This window comes from Balaenoptera acutorostrata, chromosome 7 (genome assembly GCF_949987535.1).
Source record: "Balaenoptera acutorostrata chromosome 7, mBalAcu1.1, whole genome shotgun sequence".
Classification (NCBI taxonomy): domain Eukaryota; kingdom Metazoa; phylum Chordata; class Mammalia; order Artiodactyla; family Balaenopteridae; genus Balaenoptera; species Balaenoptera acutorostrata.
The window spans coordinates 108,046,777-108,071,251 of record NC_080070.1 but is presented as its reverse complement, the minus strand read 5'-3'; the positions used below and the strand labels follow the sequence as shown (position 1 = coordinate 108,071,251).

At 42.0% G+C, this 24,475-nt stretch overlaps 1 protein-coding gene across 3 annotated transcripts in view; it reads right to left on the bottom strand.

Moving 5' to 3' along the window:
- Positions 1 to 24,475, bottom strand: part of BLVRA (biliverdin reductase A) — a 58,461-nt gene that overhangs the window by 2,941 nt on the left and 31,045 nt on the right. For all 3 annotated transcript variants that reach the window (XM_057550512.1, XM_057550511.1, XM_057550510.1), the window contains 5 exons: positions 21,013 to 21,134; positions 17,954 to 18,073; positions 16,317 to 16,414; positions 3,020 to 3,127; positions 763 to 934 (listed from right to left, as the gene is read on the bottom strand). In XM_057550512.1, the coding sequence (XP_057406495.1) occupies positions 763 to 934; positions 3,020 to 3,127; positions 16,317 to 16,414; positions 17,954 to 18,073; positions 21,013 to 21,134 (620 nt within the window). The remainder of the gene's footprint in view (positions 1 to 762; positions 935 to 3,019; positions 3,128 to 16,316; positions 16,415 to 17,953; positions 18,074 to 21,012; positions 21,135 to 24,475) is intronic.

The window sequence follows — 24,475 nt, the reverse complement described above, 5'->3', positions numbered from 1 at the left end:
AGGAAGGACGTTCAAGTAGAATCTGGAAGCGTATTATTTCTGGGATTGCATTTCTTGTCATTAGGGGACTGATGGCCATTTACGGAAGATGCTGGGAATCAGAGGGTATCACCACTACCCACCTAGAAGAATTATCAGGGTGTGTCATGAACCAGGATCAAACGGAGGCTTTAGCAATGGTGGAACCAACAGACCCCACCTCAGTGTGAGCTTATATTTGACACGAACATCTTTGGGTCTCTGGGCCATTTTAAAGTCTCTTGAACATTTTTAAATAATAAAAAAAGACTTGGTAGGAAAAATAAAGAATCAACATTTTGGGAACACTATGACATATGATGTGGTGGTAAAGCTGAGAAATAGCTGGGCATGTGATAAGCAAGCAGAGTACAATGTTAATGGCAGGATCTAGGTAGCTGGCCGGATGCTCACTGCAAAATTCTTTCAACTCACCAGTGCCTGAATCTTTCACCATAAAATGTTGGCAACAATTCAGGCCATAGACACAACCGGATACTGCTCACTTGTGTGGCTTAGACAGCCGGCTCAAATCTGTAAGCTTCTCTTAACCTTACAGGGCTGCTGGGAGGATGGCATGGGGTAGCATAAGTGAAATCCCAGCACCCGTCCCACTGGCATAAGCAGACGGCCCTTCGGGAGTCGAAGGTGCAGGTCTAGGCCCCTGGGTCCCCCGTATTCTCCCTCGTGAACCCATGTGGATGTCCTTATGCTGCCTTCTCCTCGCAGCTTCTCATGACCTACCTTTTGTTCTCCGTCTCCAAGCACACGGTCATCTTCATATACTGATCTTCTTTTCGCTCTTCCAAAGTGGCGGACACGAGAGAAAGCTCCCCAAAGAGGGAGACCAGCCAGGTCAGGCGAGAAATGCCGCTGAATGCAGGGAAGCCAAACCGCTCTTCTTCCAGCGGGCCAGCTGTGGGGAATCACAGACATGGTGGGGGCTGGAGGGGAGGGGCTGACAGCTGGGGGGCACGGGGGATGTGACAGGGGGCGAACAGATGTGGCTGGGTGATCAGGACACACAACCTACCTTGTGACGGGGGTGTGCAAGATGACTAATTCTGATGGAGACTTGCATAAAAACGTCTCCTCTTTTTCCTGTTTCTTAAATTCACTTTGTTGGTAAAATAAAATATTTCACTAGAAATTGCAGTCCATCTGGCCCACGGGGTAATAAAAATGTTTTAGGCTTCTAACGTGTGTGTGTGTGTGTGTGTGTGTATGCACACAGCACACACACACACACACACATATGTAAACATATATATCCCCTTCAGTTAGTGACTTAAAGAAGTAAAAGAATTAACGTATTTTAGTCCCTCAAGCCTATATTCCTATAAATACCATATAACTGTGTAAATGACAAGGGAGTGAAGGAATTGTGATAGCTGTGGAGGAAACAGTAATACCTATAAAGTAGTCAATATCAAGAAAATTGATACAGCGTTAAGTGTTTCCTCAGTCTTCATAATCTCATGTACAACAGTATGTTGCAAGGAGTATCTGTCTGAGAAATCTGGTCAAGATACTGCTCCCCTCTCTTCCCGGCCTAAATTTTAAACATAACCTACATTTATAAGACTTCATATCTGTTACACTGCTCTTTAAACCAAAGATTTCTTATAACTTTGATATTGACTTAAAACAACTAATAATTATGAGTGCGTTCTAAAGAAAACAAGCAAAGTAAATAAAAAGATAAATAAAAGAAAACAAAGATTGTAAGTTTCATAGAGAGCATGGTTTCAAATCACTAGGACCTAAGTATGAAACTTACAAAGGAAAGGCGGCTCCCTCTGGGCTCCTTACTGTTTGCTCTCCTTCTTTGCAGAGGACTGAACAGCTGCTACAGGTCTGAGCTCCAGTCTGTCTGCCTTGGCCACGTTAACTGTTGGGTCAGCTTTGTGAAGCTACTCACCTCTCTGAGCCTCATTTAAAAAAATCTGTATAATGGGGGTAATAAATACCCACTTTATAGGATTATCATATGAATTAACATGAAATAAAATAATGTCACATACTTAGCACAGTTCCTTGTGCAGACTAATGGTTATTATTGTCTCCACAACTCTCATTATATCATCATTTTAAAGGATGAAGATGGATTTTGTGCCATTCTTTTTTTTTTTCTGGCTGCACCGCATGGCATGCAGGATCTTAGTTCCCCAACCAGGGGTTGAACCCATGCCCCCCCCGCAGTGGAAACTCGGAGTCCTAACCACTGTACCGCCAGGGATGTCCCTGAAGATGGATTTTGAAATGAGATTCCACTACTGTATATATTCTGGAAACTCACAAACAGATGAATGGTTTTACCACTTGACAATGTCGGTTTCCTTTCTGTAAAGAAAGCCCTCGGGAAAGGTGGCCCAGATGCCTTAGGGTGGAGACAAATCCAAGGAGTCCACCCAAAGGAGACTGCAGACCTTGAGGCTCCAGGCTGTTCATTTCCTTCTGCTAATGGAGGTGCTCAAAGAATGACCAACATAAAGTAAATAGCTGAATTTATAGTAGATCAAATATCTTGGCCGCAGCCAAGGTCCTGATAACTTGTTGGAGGAAGAAAGGGTCTATGCATATTCTACTTGCTCCACAGAGAAGTATAAACATGTTCTCTTCTCCAAGAACCTTTCTCTCGGTCCTTTTGCAAAGAGAGCTTTCATTTTTAACCTCCTGTGGAAAAATAATCTCCAACTTGTCAAGATTTCATGAGAGAAAATTCTACCTAATCGATTGGGCCAAAAGTATAAATGTGCCTGAGATTTCTAACACGTTTTCCCCAAGGCCCACTGAGCAATCAGATCTCATTTGAGGAAAGAAGAAAAATAGATTATTTTTATTGTCTGTGGGTGCGTGGGAAAATTAAAACGGCCCTCAGTCAGAACGTCTTTAGCAGAAATGAATCCAAGCTCACATCCTAGAGAGCTCAGGAAGAACCCAGTAACCCTCCACCAGCCTCACCAGTTACGTATGACCTGTGACCCCACCAAGGGCTGACCTGTGAAGAGGAGAGACCCTTTCAGCAGGTCCTTCCCCACCACTTCTTTCTTCAGGAATGCAAACTCCTCCATCAAGAGTTCAACGTGCTCCTCATGCAAGACTTTCCCTGTCACGACAAGGATGTGGTTTAAAAAAAAAAAAAAAAAAAAAGGCAGTCATCCTAAATCCTGTTAATTTCCTTGTATTTTTTTCATTTTTAAAAATTGAGAATGTATGTATAACTGAATCACTTGGCTGTACAACTGAAACTAACACAACATTGTAAATCAACTATACTTCGATGAAAAAATATATATATTAAAAAAAAAAATTTAATTTGCTCAAAAATGCTACGTCCATGCTTTGGACTCAAGATGCTGACTGAACACACACATTTATTTCTACCTTTATAAAAATCCTAATGAATTTTATGAAAAAGTTATTAAAAAATAAAATTGAGGGGTAATGGACAGATATAACTATATATTTAAAGTGTACAACGTGCTGTTTTGACGTACATTTGCATTGTGGAATGATTGTCAAGATCAAGACACTTAACACATCCATCACCTGACAGTTCTCTCTTTGTGTGTGTGATAAGAATGCTTAAGACCTACTCTCAGCAACTTTCAAGTATACAATTCCATATTATTAACTATAACAACCACGTTGTACATTAGATCCTCAGAACTTCTTCTTATAATTGAAAATTTGTACCCTTTGACCTATATTGCCCTATTTCCCCTTCCCCCAGCCCAAGGCAACTGCCATTCAAATCTCTGTTTCTATGAAACAGGCTTTTTTTTCTTTTTAGATTCCACTATAAGTGAAACCATACAGTATTTGTATTTCTCTGACTTATTTCACTTAGCATAATGCCCTCCAGGTTCATTCATGTTGTAGCAAATGGCAGGATTTCCTTCTTTCTCATGGCTGAATAATATTCCATTGTATATATAAGCCACATTTTTCTTTATCCTTTTCATCTCTGGAAGAACATTTAGGTTGTTCCCATCTCTTGGTTATCGTGCATAATGCTGCAATGAAAATGGGTGTACATGTATCTCTTCAATATACTGATTTCAATTCCTTTGGATATATACCCAGGAGTGGGACTGCTGAATCATGTGATAGTCCTATTTTTAATTTTTTGAAGACCCACCATAGTCTTTTCCATGGTGTCTGCACCAACTGATATTCTCACCAACAGTGCACCAGAGTTCTCTTTTCTCCATATCCTCGCCAACACTTGTCTCTTGTCTTTTTGATGACAGCCAATTCTAACAGGTGTGAGGTGATGTCTCGTGGTTTTGATTTGCATTTCCCTGATGATTAATGATGTTGAGCAACTTTTCATATATCTGTTGGCCATCTGAATGTCTTCTTTGGAAATATGTGTATTTAGTTCCTCTGCCCATTTTCTAATTGGATTATTTGCTTTTTGGCTATTAGTTTTCTGAGTTCTTTATACTTCGGATATTAACCCCTAATCAGATATATAGCTTGCAAATACTTTCCCTCTTCTGTAAAGTATCAATTTATTGATTGTTTCCTTTGCTGTGTGGAAGCTCTTTAGTTTGATGCAGACCTATTTGTTTATTTCAGCTTTCATTTCCTGTATGCTTGGTGTCTTACCCAAGAAATCATTGCCAAGACCAATGTCAAGGATTTTTCCCTGTGTTTTCTTCTAAGAGTTTTACAGTTTCAGGTAAGTCCCTTTTTTTTAAAAAAACAGTTCTATTTGTCCTTGATACATCTCAAGATAATTTTTGTGAATGCTGTATGATAGGGGTCCAGTTTCATTCTTTTGCATGTGGCCGTCCAGTTTTCCCAGCACCACTGATTGAAAACTATCCTTTCCCCAGTGTGTGTTCTTGGTGTCAAAAATCAGTAGACTGTATATGCATAGGTTTATGCCCGGCTCTTTATTCTGTTCCACTCATCTATGTGCCTGTTTTTATGTCAGTACCACACTGTTTGGATTACTACAGCTTTGTAATATAGGTTGAAATCAGGTGGTGTGATGCCTCTAGCTTTGTTTTTCGTCTCAGGAATGCTTTTTTTAATTTAAAGTCTTTTGTGGTTCCATACAAATTTCTGGATAGTTTTTTCTATTTCTGTGGAAAATGCCATTGGAATTTTGATATGGACTACACTGAATCTGTAGATTGCTTTGGATAGTATGGACATTTTAACAATACCAATCTTTCCAATTCAAGAACACAGGGTATTCAGCCATTATTCATGTCTTCTTGAATCTCTTTCACCAGTGTCTTATAGTTTTCAGTGTACATGTCTTTTACCTCCTTTGTTAAATTTATTCCTAAGTATTTTATTGCTTTTGATGGTACTGTAAATGAGATTTCTTTCTTAATTTCTCCTTCAGATACTTTGTTGTTGGTGTATAGAAATGCAACTGATTTCTGTATGGTAATTTTGTATTCTGTAACTTAACTGAATTTATTAGTTCTAACAGTTTTCAGTGGAGTCTTCAGGGTTTTCTACATATAAGATCATGTCACCTGCAAAAAGACAATTTTAATTTTCTTTCTAATTTGGATGCCTTTTATTTATTATTCTTGCCTAATTACTCTGGCTTCAGCTTACAGTTTACTATGTTAAATAGGACACAGTGGTTATTATGGGCATCCTTGTCTTGTTCCTGATCTCACAGGAAAGGCTTTTAACTTTTCACTATTGATTATGATGTTAGCTGTGGGGTGCTCTATATCATCTTTGTTATGTTGAGAAACATTCCTTCTACACCTAATCTGTTGAGAGATTTTATCACAAATGGATGTTGAACTCTGTCAAGTGCTTTTTCTGCATCTATTGAGATGATCATATATTTATCTCTCAATTTTGTTAATGTGGTATATCACATTTACTGATTTATATATGTTGGGCCATCTTTGCAACCCAGGGACGAATCCCACTAGATCATAGTGTATGATCCTTTTAATGTGCTCTTCAATTTAATGCAGATTTTTGCATCTATGTTCATCATGGACAGCAGCCTGTAATTTTCTTTTCTTGTAGTGTCTTTGCTTGGCTTGGTATCAGGGTAATGTTGGCCTCATAAAATGAGTTAGAAAGTGTTCCTTCCTCTTCAAGTTTTTGAAAGAGTTTGAGAAGGATTGTTATTACTTCTTCTTCAAGTGTTTGGTAGAATTCATCTGTGAAGCCATCTGGATTTTATATGTTTGGAGGTTTTTGGTTACTTATTCAATCTCCTAATCCCCTTGCTTGTTATTGGTCTGCTCAGTTTTTCTTTTACTTCATGATTCAGTCATGGTAAGTTGTGTGTTTCTAGGAATCTATCTATTTCTCCTAAATTATCTAATCTGTTGGCATGAATTGTTCATAGTCTCTTACGATTCTTTGTATTTCTGTGGTATCAGTTAAAATGTCTCCTTCCTCATTTATAATTTTATTAATTTGGGTCATTTCTCTTTTCTCTTGGTAAGTCTAGCTGAAGATTTGTCAATTTTTTCTTTTCAAAAAGCCAACTTAGCTTCATTGATCTTTTCTATTGTCTTTCTAGTCTCTATTTCATTTATTTCTGCTCTAATCTTTATTATTTCTCCCCATCAACTAAGTTTGTTCTTCCTTTTCTGTTTCCTTGAGATGTAAAGTTAGGTTGTTTGAGTGTTTTCTTTTTTCTTAATGTAGAAACGTGTTTATCACTGTAAACTACTCTCTCAGAAATGCTTTTGCTGAATCCCATCAATTTCTGTATTTGTGTTTCTATTTTCATTCACCTCAAAATTTTTAAAACATTTACCCCTGATCCATTGTTTTTTCAGAATGTGTTGTTTAATCCATATATAGGTGAATTTTTCAGCTTTCCTCCCATTACTGACTTCTAATTTTATACCATGTAGTCAGAAAAGATACTTAATAAGATTTTAATCTTATTAAATTTTTTTTCTTACCTAACATATGATGCATCCTGGAGAATGTTCCATGTGCACTTGAGAAGAATGTGTGTTCTGTTGCTATTGGTTGGAATGTTCTGTATACGTCTGTAAGGCAACTTGGTCTAAAGTGTAGTTCAAATTCATTAGTTCATAATGTATTTCTGTCTGAATATTTTATCCATTGTTGAGACCAGGGTATTGAAGTCCCCTACTATTATTGCATTGCTGCCTATTTTTATCTTCAGATCTGTTTAGGTACTCCAATATTGGGAGCATACATATTTACAATTTTTATATCCTCTTAAGGAATTGATCCCTTTATTATATAATGACCTTCTTTTTCTCTTGTTACAGCTTTTGACTTTAAGTCTATTTTGTGTAATATGCTACACCTGCTCTCTTTTGGTTTCCATTTGCACAGAGTATTTTTCCATCCACGTGGAATATTTTTTCATGCCTCCACTTCTGGCCTATGAGTGTCCTTAAAGCATAAGTGAGTCTTCTGTAGGCAGCATATAGTTGGGTCTTATTTATGAATTGAGCTACTCTTTGTCTTTTATTTTTTTTTTTTTAATTAATTAATTATTTATTTATTTATTTATTTATGGCTGTGTTGGGTCTTCGTTTCTGTGCGAGGGCTTTCTCCGGTTGTGGCAAGCGGGGGCCACTCTTCATCGCAGTGCGCGGGCCTCTCACTATCGCGGCCTCTCTTGTTGCGGAGCACAGGCTCCAGACGCGCAGGCTCAGTAATTGTGGCTCACGGGCCCAGCCGCTCCGCGGCATGTGGGATCTTCCGGGACCAGGGCTCGAACCCGTGTCCCCTGCATTGGCAGGCGGATTCTTAACCACTGCGCCACCAGGGAAGCCCCTACTCTTTGTCTTTTAATTGGAGAATTTAAACTATTTACATTTAGAGTAATTATTGATAGGTAAGAACTTATTGCCATTTTGTTACCTGCTTTCTGATTGTTTTATAGTTCCTTTCTTCCTCTCACTGTCTTTCTTTTTATTTATTTTTAAATTATTTATTTATTTTTGGCTGCACTGGGTTTTCATTGCTGCGCACGGGCTTTCTCTAGTTGCGACGAGCAGGGGCTACTCTTTGTTGCAGTGCACAGGCTTCTCATTGCGGTGGTTTCTCTTGTTGTAGAGCACAGGCTCTAGATGCATGGGCTTCAGTAGTTGTGGCACATGGGCTCAGTAGTTGTGGCTCACAGGCTCCAGAGCACAAGCTCAGTAGTTGTGGCACATGGGCTTAGTTGCTCTGTGGCATGTGGGATCTTCCCAGACCAGGGCTCGAACCCGTGTTCCCTGCATTGGCAGGTGGATTCTCAACCACTGCGCCACCAGGGAAGTCCCTCACTGTCTTTCTTTATGAGTTGATGGTTTTTGGTCATGGTATCCTTTGATTCTTTTCTCTTTATCATTTTTTTCCTTGGTGGTACTAACAGTACCATGAGGCTTTTGTAATACATCTTATAGTTATAACAGTCCATTTTAAGCTGACAATAACGTAACTTCAATTGCATTTAAAAATTCTACATATTTACTTGCCTCCCCCCAACGAGTTATGTTATTGGTGTCCCAATTTATGTATTTTAATCTTGTGTATCCATTAACAAAATATTGTAGCTATACTTTTCATACTTTTGTCTTTTAACCTATATACTAGAGTTCAAAGTGATCTACACACCACCACTGCAGTAATAGAGTATTTTGAATTTGACTATATATTGGGTTGGTCAAAAAAGTTTGTTTGGGTTTTTCCATAAGATGTTACAGAAAACCCGAACGAACATTTTGGCCAACCTAGTATTTACATTTAGCACTGAATTTCACACTTTCATATATTTTCATGTTACTAGTTAACATCCTTTCAGGCAGGTCCAGTGGCGATAAATTCTTTCTCCTTTTATTTGTCCGGGAAAGTCTTTATTTCTCCTTCATTTCTGAAGAACAATTTGAGCATGTTGAATGTATCAGCCTACTCTCTCCTGGCCTGCAAGATTTCTGAAGAATCTGCTTACAGCCTTATCAGGATTCCCTTGTGTGTGATGAGTCTTTTTCTTCTCACTGCTTTCAAAGTTCTCTCTTTGTCTTTGATTTTTGTGAGCTTGGTTAAAATGTGTCTTGGTAACAGTTCCTGATTTTGATGGTTGTATGTGGTTATCTAGAGACTGTTTTTATTTGCAGGATATACGCATGAGATTATTGGGGGATGAGGTTGGCAATTTACTCTCAAATGATTCTCAAGAAAAAAAGAGTTCTCTGTACTGTATTCACAACTCTTCTATAAGTTTGAGGTTATTTCAACATAATATTAAAAAAAAAAACCAAACCAAATAAATAGTTATAGCACCAAAAATATGACAGCAAGCCAGAAACACTCATGGATTATGAAATAAGACATAACTTCTTAGGAGAAAATGAAAAGGCAACTTGCAATTAATAGACTTGAATTCTCGACTCATTTATTTCCTCAAACATGATTTCAGCAGCTTTCTGACATAAGCAGTATTTTATGAAATTCTCAAAGAAACATTTCTGGCCTCATCTTTTGAAATAGGGTGTTTTGTGTATCTCAGAAATAATAAATAAGTGTTTTTAAATTTGGGGGGAAAATTAGAAGAAATAAAAATACCCATGATCCTATTTACCAGAAAGAACCACTACTAAGATATATTGGTATATTTCCTTCTTTCTTGTCATTCTGCTGTGAATTATTTTTCATGGTTGTGATCATATGGTAGAAACAAGTATTTACATTTAGCATTATGTGTAAACATAAATTCATGTCATTGAAGAAAATTGAGAAAATGTGGAAGAATATAAAGAAAAAAATAAAACCACCCAGAATTCTACTAGCTAATCTCTGTTACCATTTTGTTTCATTTGCTTTTTTTTTTCCTTGCATATATGTGACATGATGTTTATACTGATGATTCAGCAATACAGGAACGGTCTCAGATCCTAGCTGAGAGATAATCTGAAGGGAAGTCTGGTAGTAGGTAATCGATATCACTGAGGGGACAAGTCACCGACAGGAAAGGGGCACTAGGGAACTTTCTGGAGTAATAAAAATGTTCTGTATCTTGGCTGGAGTAATAATTACATGGGTATATACTCTGTCCAAATTCATTTAACTCTGTACTTAAAATCTCTGAATTTATCATAAGGAAATTATATCTCAATTTACAAAAGGATAAGGACTTATTAAGGTAATTAATTTAGTGAGATGAGTACCAGAATTATTATTCAGTTTCTTCAATGGCTTTGCTGTTGGCCTATTCAGAGCTGCTTTTGTAAAAGAAATGACATTTCTCAGAACTTCTTGTGTCATAGAGGTCTTCCTTTGTAACTAGTTTAACCATTGATACAAATGTTAGAAAAAGTTGTCTCACTTGTTATTAAATGTGTCAAACTTGGCAAGCTATCCCATCTGATTGGTGGGGTGACAGATGGGGCTGGAGAAACACTGATTCTGAGAAGAAACAGAGGAACAGCAGGCCATGCGATGCCCTGAGCCAACAGTGATTCATTTTACATGTGTCCATGAAAACAAAAATATGATTTTCCATTCCATTTCTGATATTTGAAAATGCAAAAAGTACCCTTAACCACGCGCTAGTCAGCTATATGATAACCAATGCTGGGACTGTTTTCTATGGCATCCTGGGTAAATATGTCAGAACATTTATGGTTCTTAGAAAACTCTTTCTTATATGAAGATGAGCTCTCCATCTCTATAATTCTGCCCCCTACCAACAGAAGCAATACAACATAAATTTATTTTCTCTTTCTGTGGAGAGCTTTTAATACATCTTAAAATGTTTCTCCTTTACATTAAATATTTAAACTCTAGTGATACGTCCAAATTATGTGTAACTTTTTAAAATTTGTTTTTGTTTTGGGGTATTATACTTTCTAATTTAGGTGCCTGGTATTCTTTTTCTTGCCTACCTGCTCTGGCTGCAACTTCCAGTACTATGTTGAATAGAAGTGGTGAAAGTGGTCATCCTTATCTTGTTTCCTGATCTTGGAGGAAAAGCTTTCAGTGTTTTACCATTTGGTATATCAGCTGTGGACTTTTTATATATGGCCTTTATTATGATGAGGTAGTTTCTTTCTTTTTTTTTTTAATTTTTTTTTTTAAATTTTGTTTTATTTATTTATTTATGGCTGTGTTGGGTCTTCGTTTCTGTGCGAGGGCTTTCTCTAGTTGCGGCAAGTGGGGGCCACTCTTCATCGCGGTGCGCAGGCCTCTCACTATCGTGGCCTCTCTTGTTGCGGAGCACAGGCTCCAGACGCGCAGGCTCAGCAATTGTGGCTCACGGGCCTAGTCGCTCCGCGGCATGTGGGATCTTCCCAGACCAGGGCTCGAACCTGTGTCCCCTGCGTTGGCAGGCAGATTCTCAACCACTGCGCCACCAGGGAAGCCCGAGGTAGTTTCTTTCTATTCCAAGTTGTCATTATAACAATGTGTCTTGGTGTGGGTCTCTGGATTTATTCTAGTTGGAGTTCATTGTCTTGAATTTCCTCCCCCAAATTTAGGAAGTTTTTGGCCATACTTTCTTCACATAAGTTCTCTGTCCCTTTCTCTCTCTCGTCTCCATCTCTGACTTGCATAATGCATATAATGATCTGCTTGATGGTGTCCTTTAAGTCCCTTAAGTTTTCTTCATTTTTTTTTTTTGGCCACGCCACGTGGCATGCGAGATCTTAGTCTCCCCAACCAGGGATCGAACCTGCGCCCCCTGCAGTGGAAGTGTGGAGTCTTAACCACTGGACTGCCAGGGAGGTTCCTTTTTCACTTTCCTTCATTCTTTTTTTTTTTTTTTTGCTCCTTTGACTCAAATTTCAAATGACCCACCTTCAAGTTTGCCAGTTCTTTCTTCTGCTTGATCAAATTTGCTATTGAACCCTTCTTGTGAATTTTTCAACTCAGTTATTTTATTCTTCAGCTCCAGAATTTCTGTTTGGTTCTTTTTTTAAAAAATAAATTTATTTATTTATTTATTTATTTATTTTTGGCTGCGTTGGGTCTTTGTTGCTGCATGTGGGCTCTCTCTAGTTGCGGCGAGCAGGGGCTACTCTTCGTTGTGGTGTGCGGGCTTCTCACTGTGGTGGCTTCTCTTGTTGCGGAGCACGGGCTCCAGGCATGCGGGATTCAGTAGTTGTGGCTCATGGGCTCTCTTAGAGCACAGGCTCAGTAGTTGTGGCGCACGAGCCCAGTTGCTCCGTGGCATGTGAGATCTTCCCAGGCCAGGGCTCGAACCCATGTCCCCTGCATTGGCAGGGGGATTCTTAACCACTGCGCCACCGGGGAAGTCCTGTTTGGTTCTTTTTAATAGTTTACATTTCTTTGTTGATATATTTTCATTTTGTTCATGCACTGTTTTCCTGATTTCATTTGCTTGTCTATGTTTTGTTTTAGCTGACTGAGCAAATTTTAGACAGTTATTTTGGTAATTCTTGGGTCTACATTTCTTTAAGGTTAGTTTCTGCAGATTTATTTCATTCCTTTTAGTGGGCTATAGTTCCCTGTTTCTTTGTATTCCTTGTGATCATTTACAGGCAAACCTCGTTTTATTGCACTTTGCTTTATTGCACTGTGCAGATATTGCATTTTTTACTAATTAAAGGTTTGTGACAACCCTGCCTTGTCAGATGATGGTTAGCATTTTTTAGTAATACAGTATTTTAAAATTAAGGTATGTACATTGTTTTTTAACATAATGATATTGCACACTTAATAGACTATAGTACAGTGTAAACATAACTTTTATATGCACTGGAAAACCAAAAAATTCATTTGACTCACTTTACTGCAACATTCAATTTATTGCTGTGGTCTGGAACTGAATCCGCAATATCTCCAAGATATGCCTGTACTGAGATTTGAGTATGTGAAAAAACAGTCACCTCTCCCAGTCTTTATAGACTTGCTTTGTACAGGGGAAGACCTTCACCAATCAGCCAGGCCAGAAATTCTGGAGGCCACTCAAACCTTTTCTGGAGATGTATCTTCTTTGGGCTTGCACATGTAATTTCCAAGTTAAAGAGGCTTGCCCCTGTTCTCAAGAACCTGTAATCTCTTGCTCCCTGTGGTGTCTGTTCAAAGTACTGCAGTCTCCCTGGTGCTATAACAAACTACAGTGCTCACTTCATTATTAGCTGCCCTGACCCTGGCATCCAGTGTCTACTACTGTTTCCTTCAGCATTCCCAGTCAGGAGAGACAGAAATCAGTCCTTCAAGCAGCCCTTGAAAAGCCAGAACATTGGACACATGTTCCACTCTTTCCTTTCCCCCCCTTAGATTCTTCTAATCTAAGAATTAGAAGGGGAAGGGCTATGGTGAGCAAATGCAATGAATTTTCTTATCCACTTCAATGCAGCTCTTCTTGGCTCTGTGCTTGCCTGGGGGTACTGCAACCACTTAATTGATTTCTGGAGTACTTGCTAAGGTATTTTGTTCTATATATTGTTGTTAAGTTGGTGTCTCTGTGGGGAATGAGGTTCTTCTGAGGCTTCTTAGTCCACCACCTTGCTGACATCACTCCCAAATTATCCATAACTCTTGCCGTCCAAAATGATATAACATTAGGTATGCTGAATTGAATAAGATTATTCCTTCCTGTGCTACAGTGTAATTGCTATAATTACTGTGTCAATTCACTTTCAGCAGGTTAAGTTAATACTGCTAGCTGTGAACATTTGACACTGTGGGCTCCTCAAGGGCAAGGGTCATCTTTTTGTTATCCCCTATTATCAAGGACAGTATCTCGTACATAGTGATAAGTATCATGTAAACGCTGCTTAATGAATATTCTAGTATGAGTTATGAATACTTGCCTAGAGAACAAAGGTCACTCTTGGTGTTAAGGGCTTTTCTCTATTTCATAGCCATGCATGATCTGTAAGCAAGCCATCCAGATTCTGTTTGCTTAAGGAGCTAATACCAGGCTCCAATATAACAATATTTTGTTTCTCATTTTTAAAAAAGTCAGTCCATATTTGATTCAGTTTTCTATAGTTTTAACCTAATGTGCTCTTTGTGTTTCATTTACATTTAGTCATCATGTCTTCTGAGGCCCTTCTTAGGTTAGAAAGTTTCTCAAAATCTCCTTGTTTTTTAATGACCTTGATAGTTTTGAAGAGTATTGTTTAGGTATTTTGTAGAATGCCCCTCAGCTGGGATTTTTCTGATGTTTTTCTCATGGTTAGACTGGGGTTATGTGTTTTGGACAGGAAAACTACAGAAGTAATGGGCCATTCTCATCACATTATATTAAGCGTACATAAGACATTAATAAACAGAAACCTCCATTAAATAGAGTTGGGAGACCAGCACAGGGAGCTCCCATACCCTGCGATGATAGTAGAGCCCCACAGGAAGAAGACGACTCCTCTTCTGTCCTGGCAAGGACTCAGCCAATGAAAAGCCACGGACTCTTTGCTTACTATTCCCCCCACAAACTTCCTTTTCCCTATAAAAGTGTTCTCCTGCCCTGGCTGTGCAGGGATTTGCACGTGGCTTGCCACGGTTGCAGACCTTGAATTATAATTCTCTGCTGATTCTGAATAAACTCATCTTTGCTGGAGAAATAAGTGGCAGTCTACTTGTTTTCAGTCAACAAGTACATCCTATTAACATGACTTATCACTGTTCACACTGACCTCAATCATCTGGCTGAGGGGTAGTGTTTGGTTTCTCTAGTGTAGAGTTAACTCTTTTTCCCCTTCTTTCCATCTTGTGCTCTTTGGAAGGAAGTCACTATGCACAGGACATTATCTTCCTGAAGACACTTAGTCTGTTATCTTGTAAAGTGTTCCACATTCTATTCACTTAATCTTTTTTGCTGTCATTTAATTTGTTCCTTCATCCCTGTATTTCTTGTGAAGTAAGAAGTTTGGTTAAAATCTCAGTTACAGGATTGATGCTACACACATCCCACCAGATGGCTTGTGATGTCATTCTTACCCAGCAATCACTTGGTTAGGATGGTAACAGTGGAGCTCTTCATTGTAAAAGGACATTTTTTTCCTTTGCAATCAGCAAGAAATCTTTGGCGTCTTGTACTTTGTCCAGGGACGTTTGTGTCATGAGAAGTACTATACAAAGGTGATGGCCCCAGAGCTCCCCAACCTCTTGTTCACATCAGTAGTCATTCATCCATCTTTTCATTTGACAAACATCTACTGAAGGCCTACTAAGTTCTGGGCGGTGTTTAGCTTTAGCTGCTGGGGCTACAGAGAGGAAAGATGGGCTCTGTCCTCCAGCAGCACGGCCTAGTACTAGAGAAAGGCAATCAAGAGTTTCAGTAGTGTGATCTGTCTATACTGGTGATAAAGGACAAGGTCCTTTCTTTGGTGATTTTCATTCACCATACTTTGTTCATATTTTAAAGATTTAAAATAGCAAATGTTGAAACAGAGAGAGTTTTTGACTTAAACTTCATTTAACTAGCTCCATTAATCCCTAAACATTCTAGTTAGTTCTAATTGCCCCCCGTAGAGGGACTTGTCCAGTTACCATAAAAACAGAAAAATCTCTGGAGGGCGGCATGGCTCAGAGGAATGAATGTGGACTTCAGAGCCCAGAAAGATTGAAACCAAATCTCCATCTCCCATTTAGTGGTCATATTACTAGCTTTGTGATCTGGCACAAAAAAATTTTTTTGAAGTATAGTAGATGTACAATATTACATAAGTTACAGGTATACAATATAGAGATTCGTAATTTTTAAAGGTTATACCCCATTTCTGGCACAATTTTTTAACTTCTCTGAGCCATGGATTCCTATACATAAGCTAGAGAAAATACCTACCTCCAACGATTTCTAAGAGAATTAAGCAAAATAACATATGAAGTGTTTAGCAGAGTTTTCAAGTTCCTGGCATATAATAAATATTTAATAAACAGTGTTCCTCTTGAGAAACAATGAAAACTACAAACTATGTACATAAGACAATCAATTACCCTGATCTGGGCATTTTTCCATTAGCAATACAACTATCACATGAATAAAACCAAAATGAAATATAATTATATACATTATTATATAAAATAATATATAAATATTAATAATATATAATCTATAACACTAGCATAGGTGGAAGCTAATTCATACTTTTCATAAGAGTAAAAGAAGCTAAGTTTTGAACAAAAGTTTGCAAATTCCCACCCATCCCTCTGCCCTGTGGGCCCTCCACACACGCCCCCTTTATGTGCCTACAGTATGGGGTGTGGGGTGGCGGTGTGGGAGCCCATGGGACCAGTAACATATCTGACATGGGGTTAAGTTTTAAAGGCATAAAGATGGTACCACAGAAATCTTAGAGGCAGGAATTCTTAGGAAGAGGGTCTGTGCTCTAGATGCACAGAACATACGTCACCTTTCTGCTCAGCCAGTGCCCACAGTTCCTTAGCTGCTGCCCAAGACAGTGTCATGGGGTATTCCACAAGGACGTGCTTGCCAGCGTTTAGGAACTGTCTTTGGAAAAAAGGGATAAATACAGAGAAAATGCACTTCAATTAAACTTCACTTAAGTGCCCCGCATGACAGAGAACAGAATGTTATAAATGCACATAAGTCTCCATGTAAATGTGTCATGACGGAACACGGGTGAGAGTCAGGGCCAGAGGATGAGGAGAATGAACTGCGTCTCACGTGATTTTCTACTAAGCGGTAAGAGAAAGGCTTTCTAGTCACGTGTTCATCTGAACACTCACCCATTCGTCTACTCACGTATTCAACCAGCTACTATGTACCAGTTACTCTGGAGGAGAAATACAGCCATGTTAGCAGGGAAATTGCCTAGTACCACATGACGGCTATAAATAAAAACCCACAGCAGCCAGCTCTGCCTGAGGCAATCGGAAAAGATTTCACTAAGGCGCTGAACTGGGTCTTGAAGTATCAACAGGCATTTTCCAGGTGCCAGGGGACAGGGATGTTGCACTCTGAGCGGCACATGCAGGGGGCTTGGGTGTTTACGGGGCTTTGTCCACTGGGACGTGGTGTGAATTTCAGCATTTCAGCATGGCAGGGGAGTGGGCTACAGGGAGTGGAGGGAAAACTAGGTCCTAAAAGTAGCTGGGAGCCTGATGTAAAGGACGCAGAGTGCTGTGCTCAGAAGTCTGGCTTTTATTCTCTAGATATTCCAGGAAACAAACATTGATAAGCATGGGAGTTACGTGATCACTTTGTTAAGGACATACCCTCTGGGGCCACAGAAGTTTAAGGGGAACGACAGAAAGGTGTTTCTGGCCACACTTAAGAGTGGGCCTGATAAACAGGGAGCGGCTGATTCTGGGGAACGGCGTGGTGGAAGCAGCTGTAGTTTAAGGTAAGGACCCAGAAGGGAAGCTGAGATTCTGGGGGCGGCTGGCCCTGCCTTGTCAACTGCCAGGTCCTGAGTGGGGCTCCTCCTGCCAGGCTCAGTCCTACCAAATGCTTGGAGGGCTCTAGGCTCTGCATTCAAAGGTGGGGCGGGGGAACACTTCACTTCTCCTGCTCTACGAATAATGCGATCTCCCCACCCTGATGCCACCACTATCTCCTTACTCATCTCGTGGCAAAAACTCTTCATATTAAAGCAACTCCTAGAGACCTTCTCAGAGATCTCATGTTGTTGAAAGGGCAAAGGATAAAATGTTGGAAACTGAAAGGACTATGGCAATTCTCCTAAGGCACAGAAAAGATGGTGGCTAAGTTAAACCGCCAGAAAAAGGCAGGCACTGTTCAAACCACACTCAATAAGTTTTTTACAAAGAAATAAGATACTTTAATTGTTAATGTTTTTAATGTTTTAAATTATGGTGTACTAAATAAATATTAGTTCTACAATATTTTTCGTGTCCTTATACATTTATAACCCAGAGTGAAAGTTCATATTTTGACAGTTTTTAAAGGTCATGGATCCAATGTAGTCTTCCCATCAATAATTAAGACCCCTTTGCTAGATGTCAGCCTGCCCAGGCATTTTTATCGTCCCGCACTCCTGTGCAACGCAAGGACCTGAACACCCACCTGATGTAGTCTTCGTGGCTGGAGCTCTCACTGCAGATATAAGCAACCTCAACCTCTTGACTGGAAAGAGCATCTTCCAAAGAAATCTGCGGCACCCCATCAGTGCTTCCCAGCTTTCGTCTATTTGAGAGGAACAGACAAGTGGAGCTCAAAGTAGGCAGAACTGAGAAAACATGTTCTGAGAACATGTTTTCTCATCTCTGAGAAAACATCGGCTGAGAAAACATGAGTGCCATCCTTCTCCCCATCTCCCAAAAATGTCCTGGTGATCGACTTTCGGAAATGAAGCGATGAACTTCCTGCCTCCCACTTCCAGGGCATTTTTCAGCACGCAGCGAGAAACACAGCCTCTGGGGTGAAGTCGGGGACCTGGCATAGAGTGCCGACACCACCGCTAACAGCCCATATGACATGGGACTCTTTGCATTACTTCATCTCTAAGATAAAAAGAACTGATCTCCTGTAATGTCATGAGACACGATCTCCACGGTCACTGCCAACTTCAAGCACTTGGCCAGACACCAGGACTGCCTAACCTAATCCAAATCCAAGACACTAACATCTTTAAGGGGCAAACGGCCATGTGACTTCAAGCTCCTTCATGTTCATCATGGCCTGTGATGGTCAAGTGGAAGGTGGGTGTCACTGCCTCACTTACAGCCGAGCTGACAAAGCCCAGAGAGGCAGGGGCTCCACGGCTAACGAGCAGCAGAGGCAGGACAGGAGCTGAGCCTTCTGGCTCCTGCACATTCAGAAGGACCCCTGCCTTAGGAGAGCTGAGAGCCCTGGCTGTCTGCGCACTGCCCCAGAGCGGAGGCTGGAGAGGACCAGTCCTCCAACGGCGGCTGCCACACAGGAGACGCGGCAGCCGGCAGGAGGCTCGGGCCGGCTCAGAGCTCCACCCGAGCAGCAGCCAGAGGGCGTCTGGGGAAGCGGGGCTGCGGAAGGACATTACGGCGGGTTTCTTCCCGTGGGGACCACCGACCTACACGGCTCAGTCTGACCAGAGCTCCCTGCTCGTCTCCTGTGTGCCTGCCCTGTAGGGAGTATGTGCAGAGCGGACCAAAGTCCTCAGCTTCCAGTGAGCTCAGTCAGCTAGAGGGAGGAAGACACGTACACACCTATAGCAACAAGTCAGCTAGAGGGAGGAAGACACGTACACACCTATAGCAACAACACGAGACCAACAGGAGGAATGCCGTGCCGGGGGTACAGGTGAAGGGTCAAGGAAGGCAAGGAACCCCAAGCTTCAGGGTTTCAGGAGAGGCTTCCCGGGGAGGTGATAGGACATAGCAGGTAGGTCGTGAGGAACAGGGCACGTGAGAAGGGGACAGTGTAATAACCGCAGGGGTGCAGTAAAGCAGGGATGGGGGTGAGCTGGCCGTCCTCCCGAGGGACCTGGGTAGGTTCGGCATTCCCGCTGCAGCAGTTACAGCGCCAGCTGCCAAGGGCGGGGCTGCAGGGGGAGCAGAGGCCCACTTCAGCCTGGAGCCCGTGTCGTGCACGATCCCAGCTGCCGGCAGGGGAGCGGCAGGAGGAACGGTGCCGGCTAATCGTCCTGTCAAGCCTCCCATCTGTGCTGCTCCCTTAGAATCTTTTTTAAAAAATTAATTAATTAATTTATTTTTGGCTGTGTTGGGTCTTTGTTGCTGCCCGTGGGCTTTCTCTAGTTGCGGCGAGCGGGGGCCACTCTTTGTTGTGGTGTGCGAGCTTCCCATTGTGGTGGCTTCTTTTGCTGCAGAGCACAGGCTCTAGGTGCGCGGGCTCAGTAGTTGTGGCACATGGGCTTCAGTACTTGTGGCACACGGGCTTCAGTAGCTGTGGCACATGGGCTCTAGGTGCGCGGGCTCAGTAGTTGTGGCACATGCGCTTAGTTGCTCCGCGGCATGTGGGATCTTCCCGGACCAGGGCTCGAACCCGTGTCCCCTGCATTGGCAGGAGGATTCTTAATCACTGCGCCACCAGGGAAGCCCTCCCTTAGAATCTTACTGGGAGGGGAAGACTGACCAAGGGCAGATTCCCAGCGCTTCTGGGTCACCTTAGTGCCGCCACTTTAAATCCTTAAGGAAGGGCCAGGTTTCGAGAGAGACAGGCAAATTGGAAGAAAGCAGGTCCCATAAATTAAAATTTGAAAGAACTTCTATGAGGACCGTCAGCATAGTTACTTACGCTCTGTTTAAGTATTGATATTTAGTTGATTCCTCTAAAGCACGAGGAAGCAGAGACGTGCCTGACTTGCTCCCTGACGCATCACCTGCCGACACAGGGCCTACCTCTGCTTCCCAATGACTGTTGGTAAGTGATGTTACAGGGCGTTAGTTTGGTGAATGGTGTGTATGTGAGGAAGTGGTCGGGGTGGAGGAAGGAGCTGAGGGTGGGGCGGGGAAGAAGAAATGCGCTGAAAAGTTTGGTTTTGAGTTACAGGAGATAAATGGTACTCCTTAAAAGCGGGGCTCAGAATTATCGAAGGGGAAAAGAACACATGGTGTTTAAAAGATGGGCTTTGGAATCAGACAGACCTGCGCTGACGTCTAGTTCTTAGATTTTTCCAGCTGTGTGACCTCAGGCAAATTACTTACCCTCTCTGTGGCTCAGCTTCTTTACCTGTCAAGTGGGTTGACATCTACGTCAAATAGTTGGTCAGGCTTGGAAAGCCCAGGGCCCTGCATGGGTGGCTGTCATGGTAACTGATGTGACAGTTACACGGTAACTGATGTATCACAGCTAAAGCCTTCATTCAGGCCGACCCCCATGTGTTCACTGTGCCGCTTCAGTAACCGTCAGGCCCTGTGCTCATCTTCCCTGCCTCTGCCCACAGTCCCCTCTACGGAGGAGCTGAGGGTGGTCACACTCACTGTACATCCCAGCTGCAGGTCTAGTTACTCGTCAGTTCCCAGACCCGTCCAAACTTGTGATCTTGTGGGGCTGACCCTGCACGGTTCCCTGGAATGACCCTGGAGCTGGCTCGCTCTCTCCCGGGTCTGGAGGAGCTCCGTGGCCCAAGGCCTAATCCATCTCACCGGGCTTCCCGTGAATTACAAGGCACAAAGCAAAGCCACCTGGACACGAAGCCAATCAGGTTCAGGTACGCCGAGGAAGCGTGTGGATTCCGCAAGTCCCGGATCCGCACGGAGCCAGCTCTGCCGATGCCAACCACCACCACGCCAAACTTCCTCTCAGGCTGAAACGCAAGGGATCGAGGTGGGGTTTAGAAACGGTCCAGGCGTCTAGCAAAGTGCAGCAAAACAAAGACATGTGGGCAGGACCAGTCAGGGTCCAGACAAGCAAGCAAGGAGCCAACCCAGAACACACAGGAAGCTGCAGCAGGTAAGGGGGGATGAGGCACTCCCTGAAACGCGGGCTCGGAGAGAAGTCAGCTCCCCCCAGAACATTTCTGTGGGTGCGCTGACCTGTGTCGTCCACGGAAAAGGCTCTCCGCTTCTACTGCCACCTCCCCCAGGATGAGAGATCTTCCTCTTTAAGCCATACCCAGCCCTAGTCTGGCACCTCTGTCCTCCCCAAATCCCTCCTCCAGTGGATGTGCGAATCTGATACAGCGGGGAGTCATTCAGAGGCCACAGCTGCTCAGTGAGATGTGGGCAGACAGGGCCCATGGGTACCAGACACAGTCACCTTACTCAGACTCCTCACCATGGCTTTCTGGGTTCCAACCAATGTCACTCATCCTACCGTGGCAGCGTACTCATCATTCAGGTACACTGCTGGAGGCTGGATGCGTACAGCATTACAATGAAAAGTCAAGTCGACTTTTTCAAGTTATACAGCAACTCACTATAATCCAAACTGATAAAAATTATCTCTACACATCCCTCAAACCCAGTTCTTCTTGGACGTCTCCAAGCACAGAAACTCCAATGTCTCCCTAGCCGCTAGCATCTAGCCCCTTTCTTTCACCTTTGTCATCTGGGTGTCACCATTTCCCACTGAGTCCACCCCTCTTCCTGCGTCCACTGCTCTAGTCTTGGCCCAGGACTTGTTTGCCTCCTGCCTGACGACGTGACAAACCACCACTTGGTCTCACCCTTCCCATGTGTCGTCCCCAGGCCTGCCAGAGGAGATGCTTCAGATGAAAACTTAAGTCCCCTCCCCCGATTAAAGCCCTTCATTTTCCCAGCTGTTACAGACTGAATGATTATTCCCCCCCAGAAGTGAGAACGCTGTCCCGCAACATAATGGTAGTAGGAGATAGGGCTTTGGGGAGGTAATTAGGATGAGATGAAGTCATGAGGGTGGAGCCTGCATGAATGGGGTTGGTGCCCTTCTAAGAGTCACGAGAGAGCATGCCTCCTCTCCTTGCTCTCCGCTCACGTGAGGACAGGATGAGGAGTCGGTAGTCTGCAGCCCGGAAGGGCAGCCCTCCCGCCAGATCTCAGCCTGATCTCAGGCTTCCAGACCCCGAACTGAGAGAAATTTCTGTGGTACTTTATTACAGCAGCCCAAACTGTAAGAGAGTTTGTAGGACACCAACTAAAGGGGAAAAAAAAAAAAAAATCCAAGTCCACGTTCTTTACCAAACACATAAGGTCTTTCACAACTCAGCTCCAGCCTGCTTCTCCAGCAACACCTTCTGGTCAACTCCCCCACTGTGTAAGTTTAGGCTTCTGACCTTCCAAACAACTTCAAAGTACGCAGAACACACATGACTGTTTGCTCCCTCTAAGTCTTTGCAAATCCTGTTCCCTTTGCCTGGAACAAGCTTTTCCCCGCTGTCCACAGGGTGGATGTCCACACCTTCAAAGCTTTTAAGACTTGGGCATCTTACACTCTATGAAGCTTTTCCTGATACTATCAGTTAGATTTTTTTTTTTTGCATATAATAAAACCTACCCATTTTAGTGTACAGTTCTATGAGTTTTGACCAACATAAACTCATATACCTACCACAATCAAGATATAGAACAAATGAACTTATTTACAAAACAGAAGTAGGGTCACAGATGTAGAAAAAAGATTTATGGTTACCAGGGGATAAGGGTGGGGAGGGATAAATTGGGAGACTGGGACTGACATCTATGCACTACTATATATAAAACAGATAACTAATAAGAACCTGCCGTATAGCACAGGGAACTCTACTCAATACTCTGTAATGGCCTATATGGGAAAAGAATCTAAAAAAAAAAAAAGAGTGGATACATGCATATGTATAACTGATTCACTTTGCTGTACACCTGAAACTAAAACATTGTAAATCAACTATACTCCAATTAAAAAAAAAAAAAGATACAGAACAGTTCTATCACCCCCTCCAAAATTACCTGTGCCCCTTTGTAGTCAACCCCTACCCAACCCCAGGCAACCACTGATTTGTTTACCATCCCCACAGTTTTGCCTTTTCTAGAATGTCATATAAATGAAATCAAACGATATGAAGTCTTTTGAGTCTATCTTCTGCCTAGCACAAGGCATTTTTCAACTATGTTGTTGCATGTATCAATCATTTCTTTCTTTTTATTACTAAGTACTAGTCATAATGGCTTGTTTATCCATTTCGCAGTTGAAGAACATTTCTGATGCTTCCAGTTCAAATGAACTCATAATTCAGTTATGAATAAAGCTGCTATAGATAGTCATGTCCTACTTTTTGTGTCAGCACAGTTCTCAAACTTGGGTAAATACCTGGGTATGAGTTTGCTGTGTCCTATGGCAAGTGTAGGCTTAACTTTATGAGAAACTGTCAAACTGAGTTTTTCCAAAGTGTACCTTTACACCTATACTGTTTTGCATTCTCGCCACTGATGTCTGAGAGGTCCAGCTGTTCTGCATTCTCACCAGCACCTGGTATTATCAGGTTTTCTCCTCTTTTTGTTTTAGCCATTGTAACAGGTGTGTTGTGGTCTCTCACTGAGGTTTCTATTTGCATTTCCCTAATGACTAGTGATGTTGAGCACTGTTTCGTGTGCTTATTTGCCGTCTATAAATCTTTGCTGGTAAAGTGTCTGTTCAAATCTTTTGCCACTTTTTACTGGGTTATTTTCTTATTATTGAGTTTTTAGAGTTCTTTATATATTTTTGATACAATTCATTTGTCAGATATGTAATTTGCAAACAACTTCTCCTGGTCTGTAGTTTGTCTTTTCATTTTCTTAAGAGTGACTTTTTAGGAGCTAAAGTTCTTAATTTTGATGAAGTCAACTTATCAAAAAAATTTTTCAATGGATCATTCTTCTGGCTACTCCAGTGTCACAAATATTTTCTTCTATGTTTTCTTTTAGACATTTTATAGTTTAAGATTCACAGTTTTAGCTTACTTTAGTTTTAGTTACTTTTTTTTTTTTTTTGGCTGCGTTGGGTTTTTGTTGCTGCACACAGGCTTTCTCCAGTTGCAGCGAGTGGGGGCTACTCTTTGTTGGGGTGCGCGGGCTTCTCACTGCAGTGGCTTCTCTTGCTGCAGAGCACGGGCTCTAGGCACGCGGGCTTCAGTAGTTGCAGCATGCGGGCTCAGCAGTCGTGGCATGCGGGCCTTAGAGTGTGCAGGCTTCAGTAGTTGTGGCGTGAGGG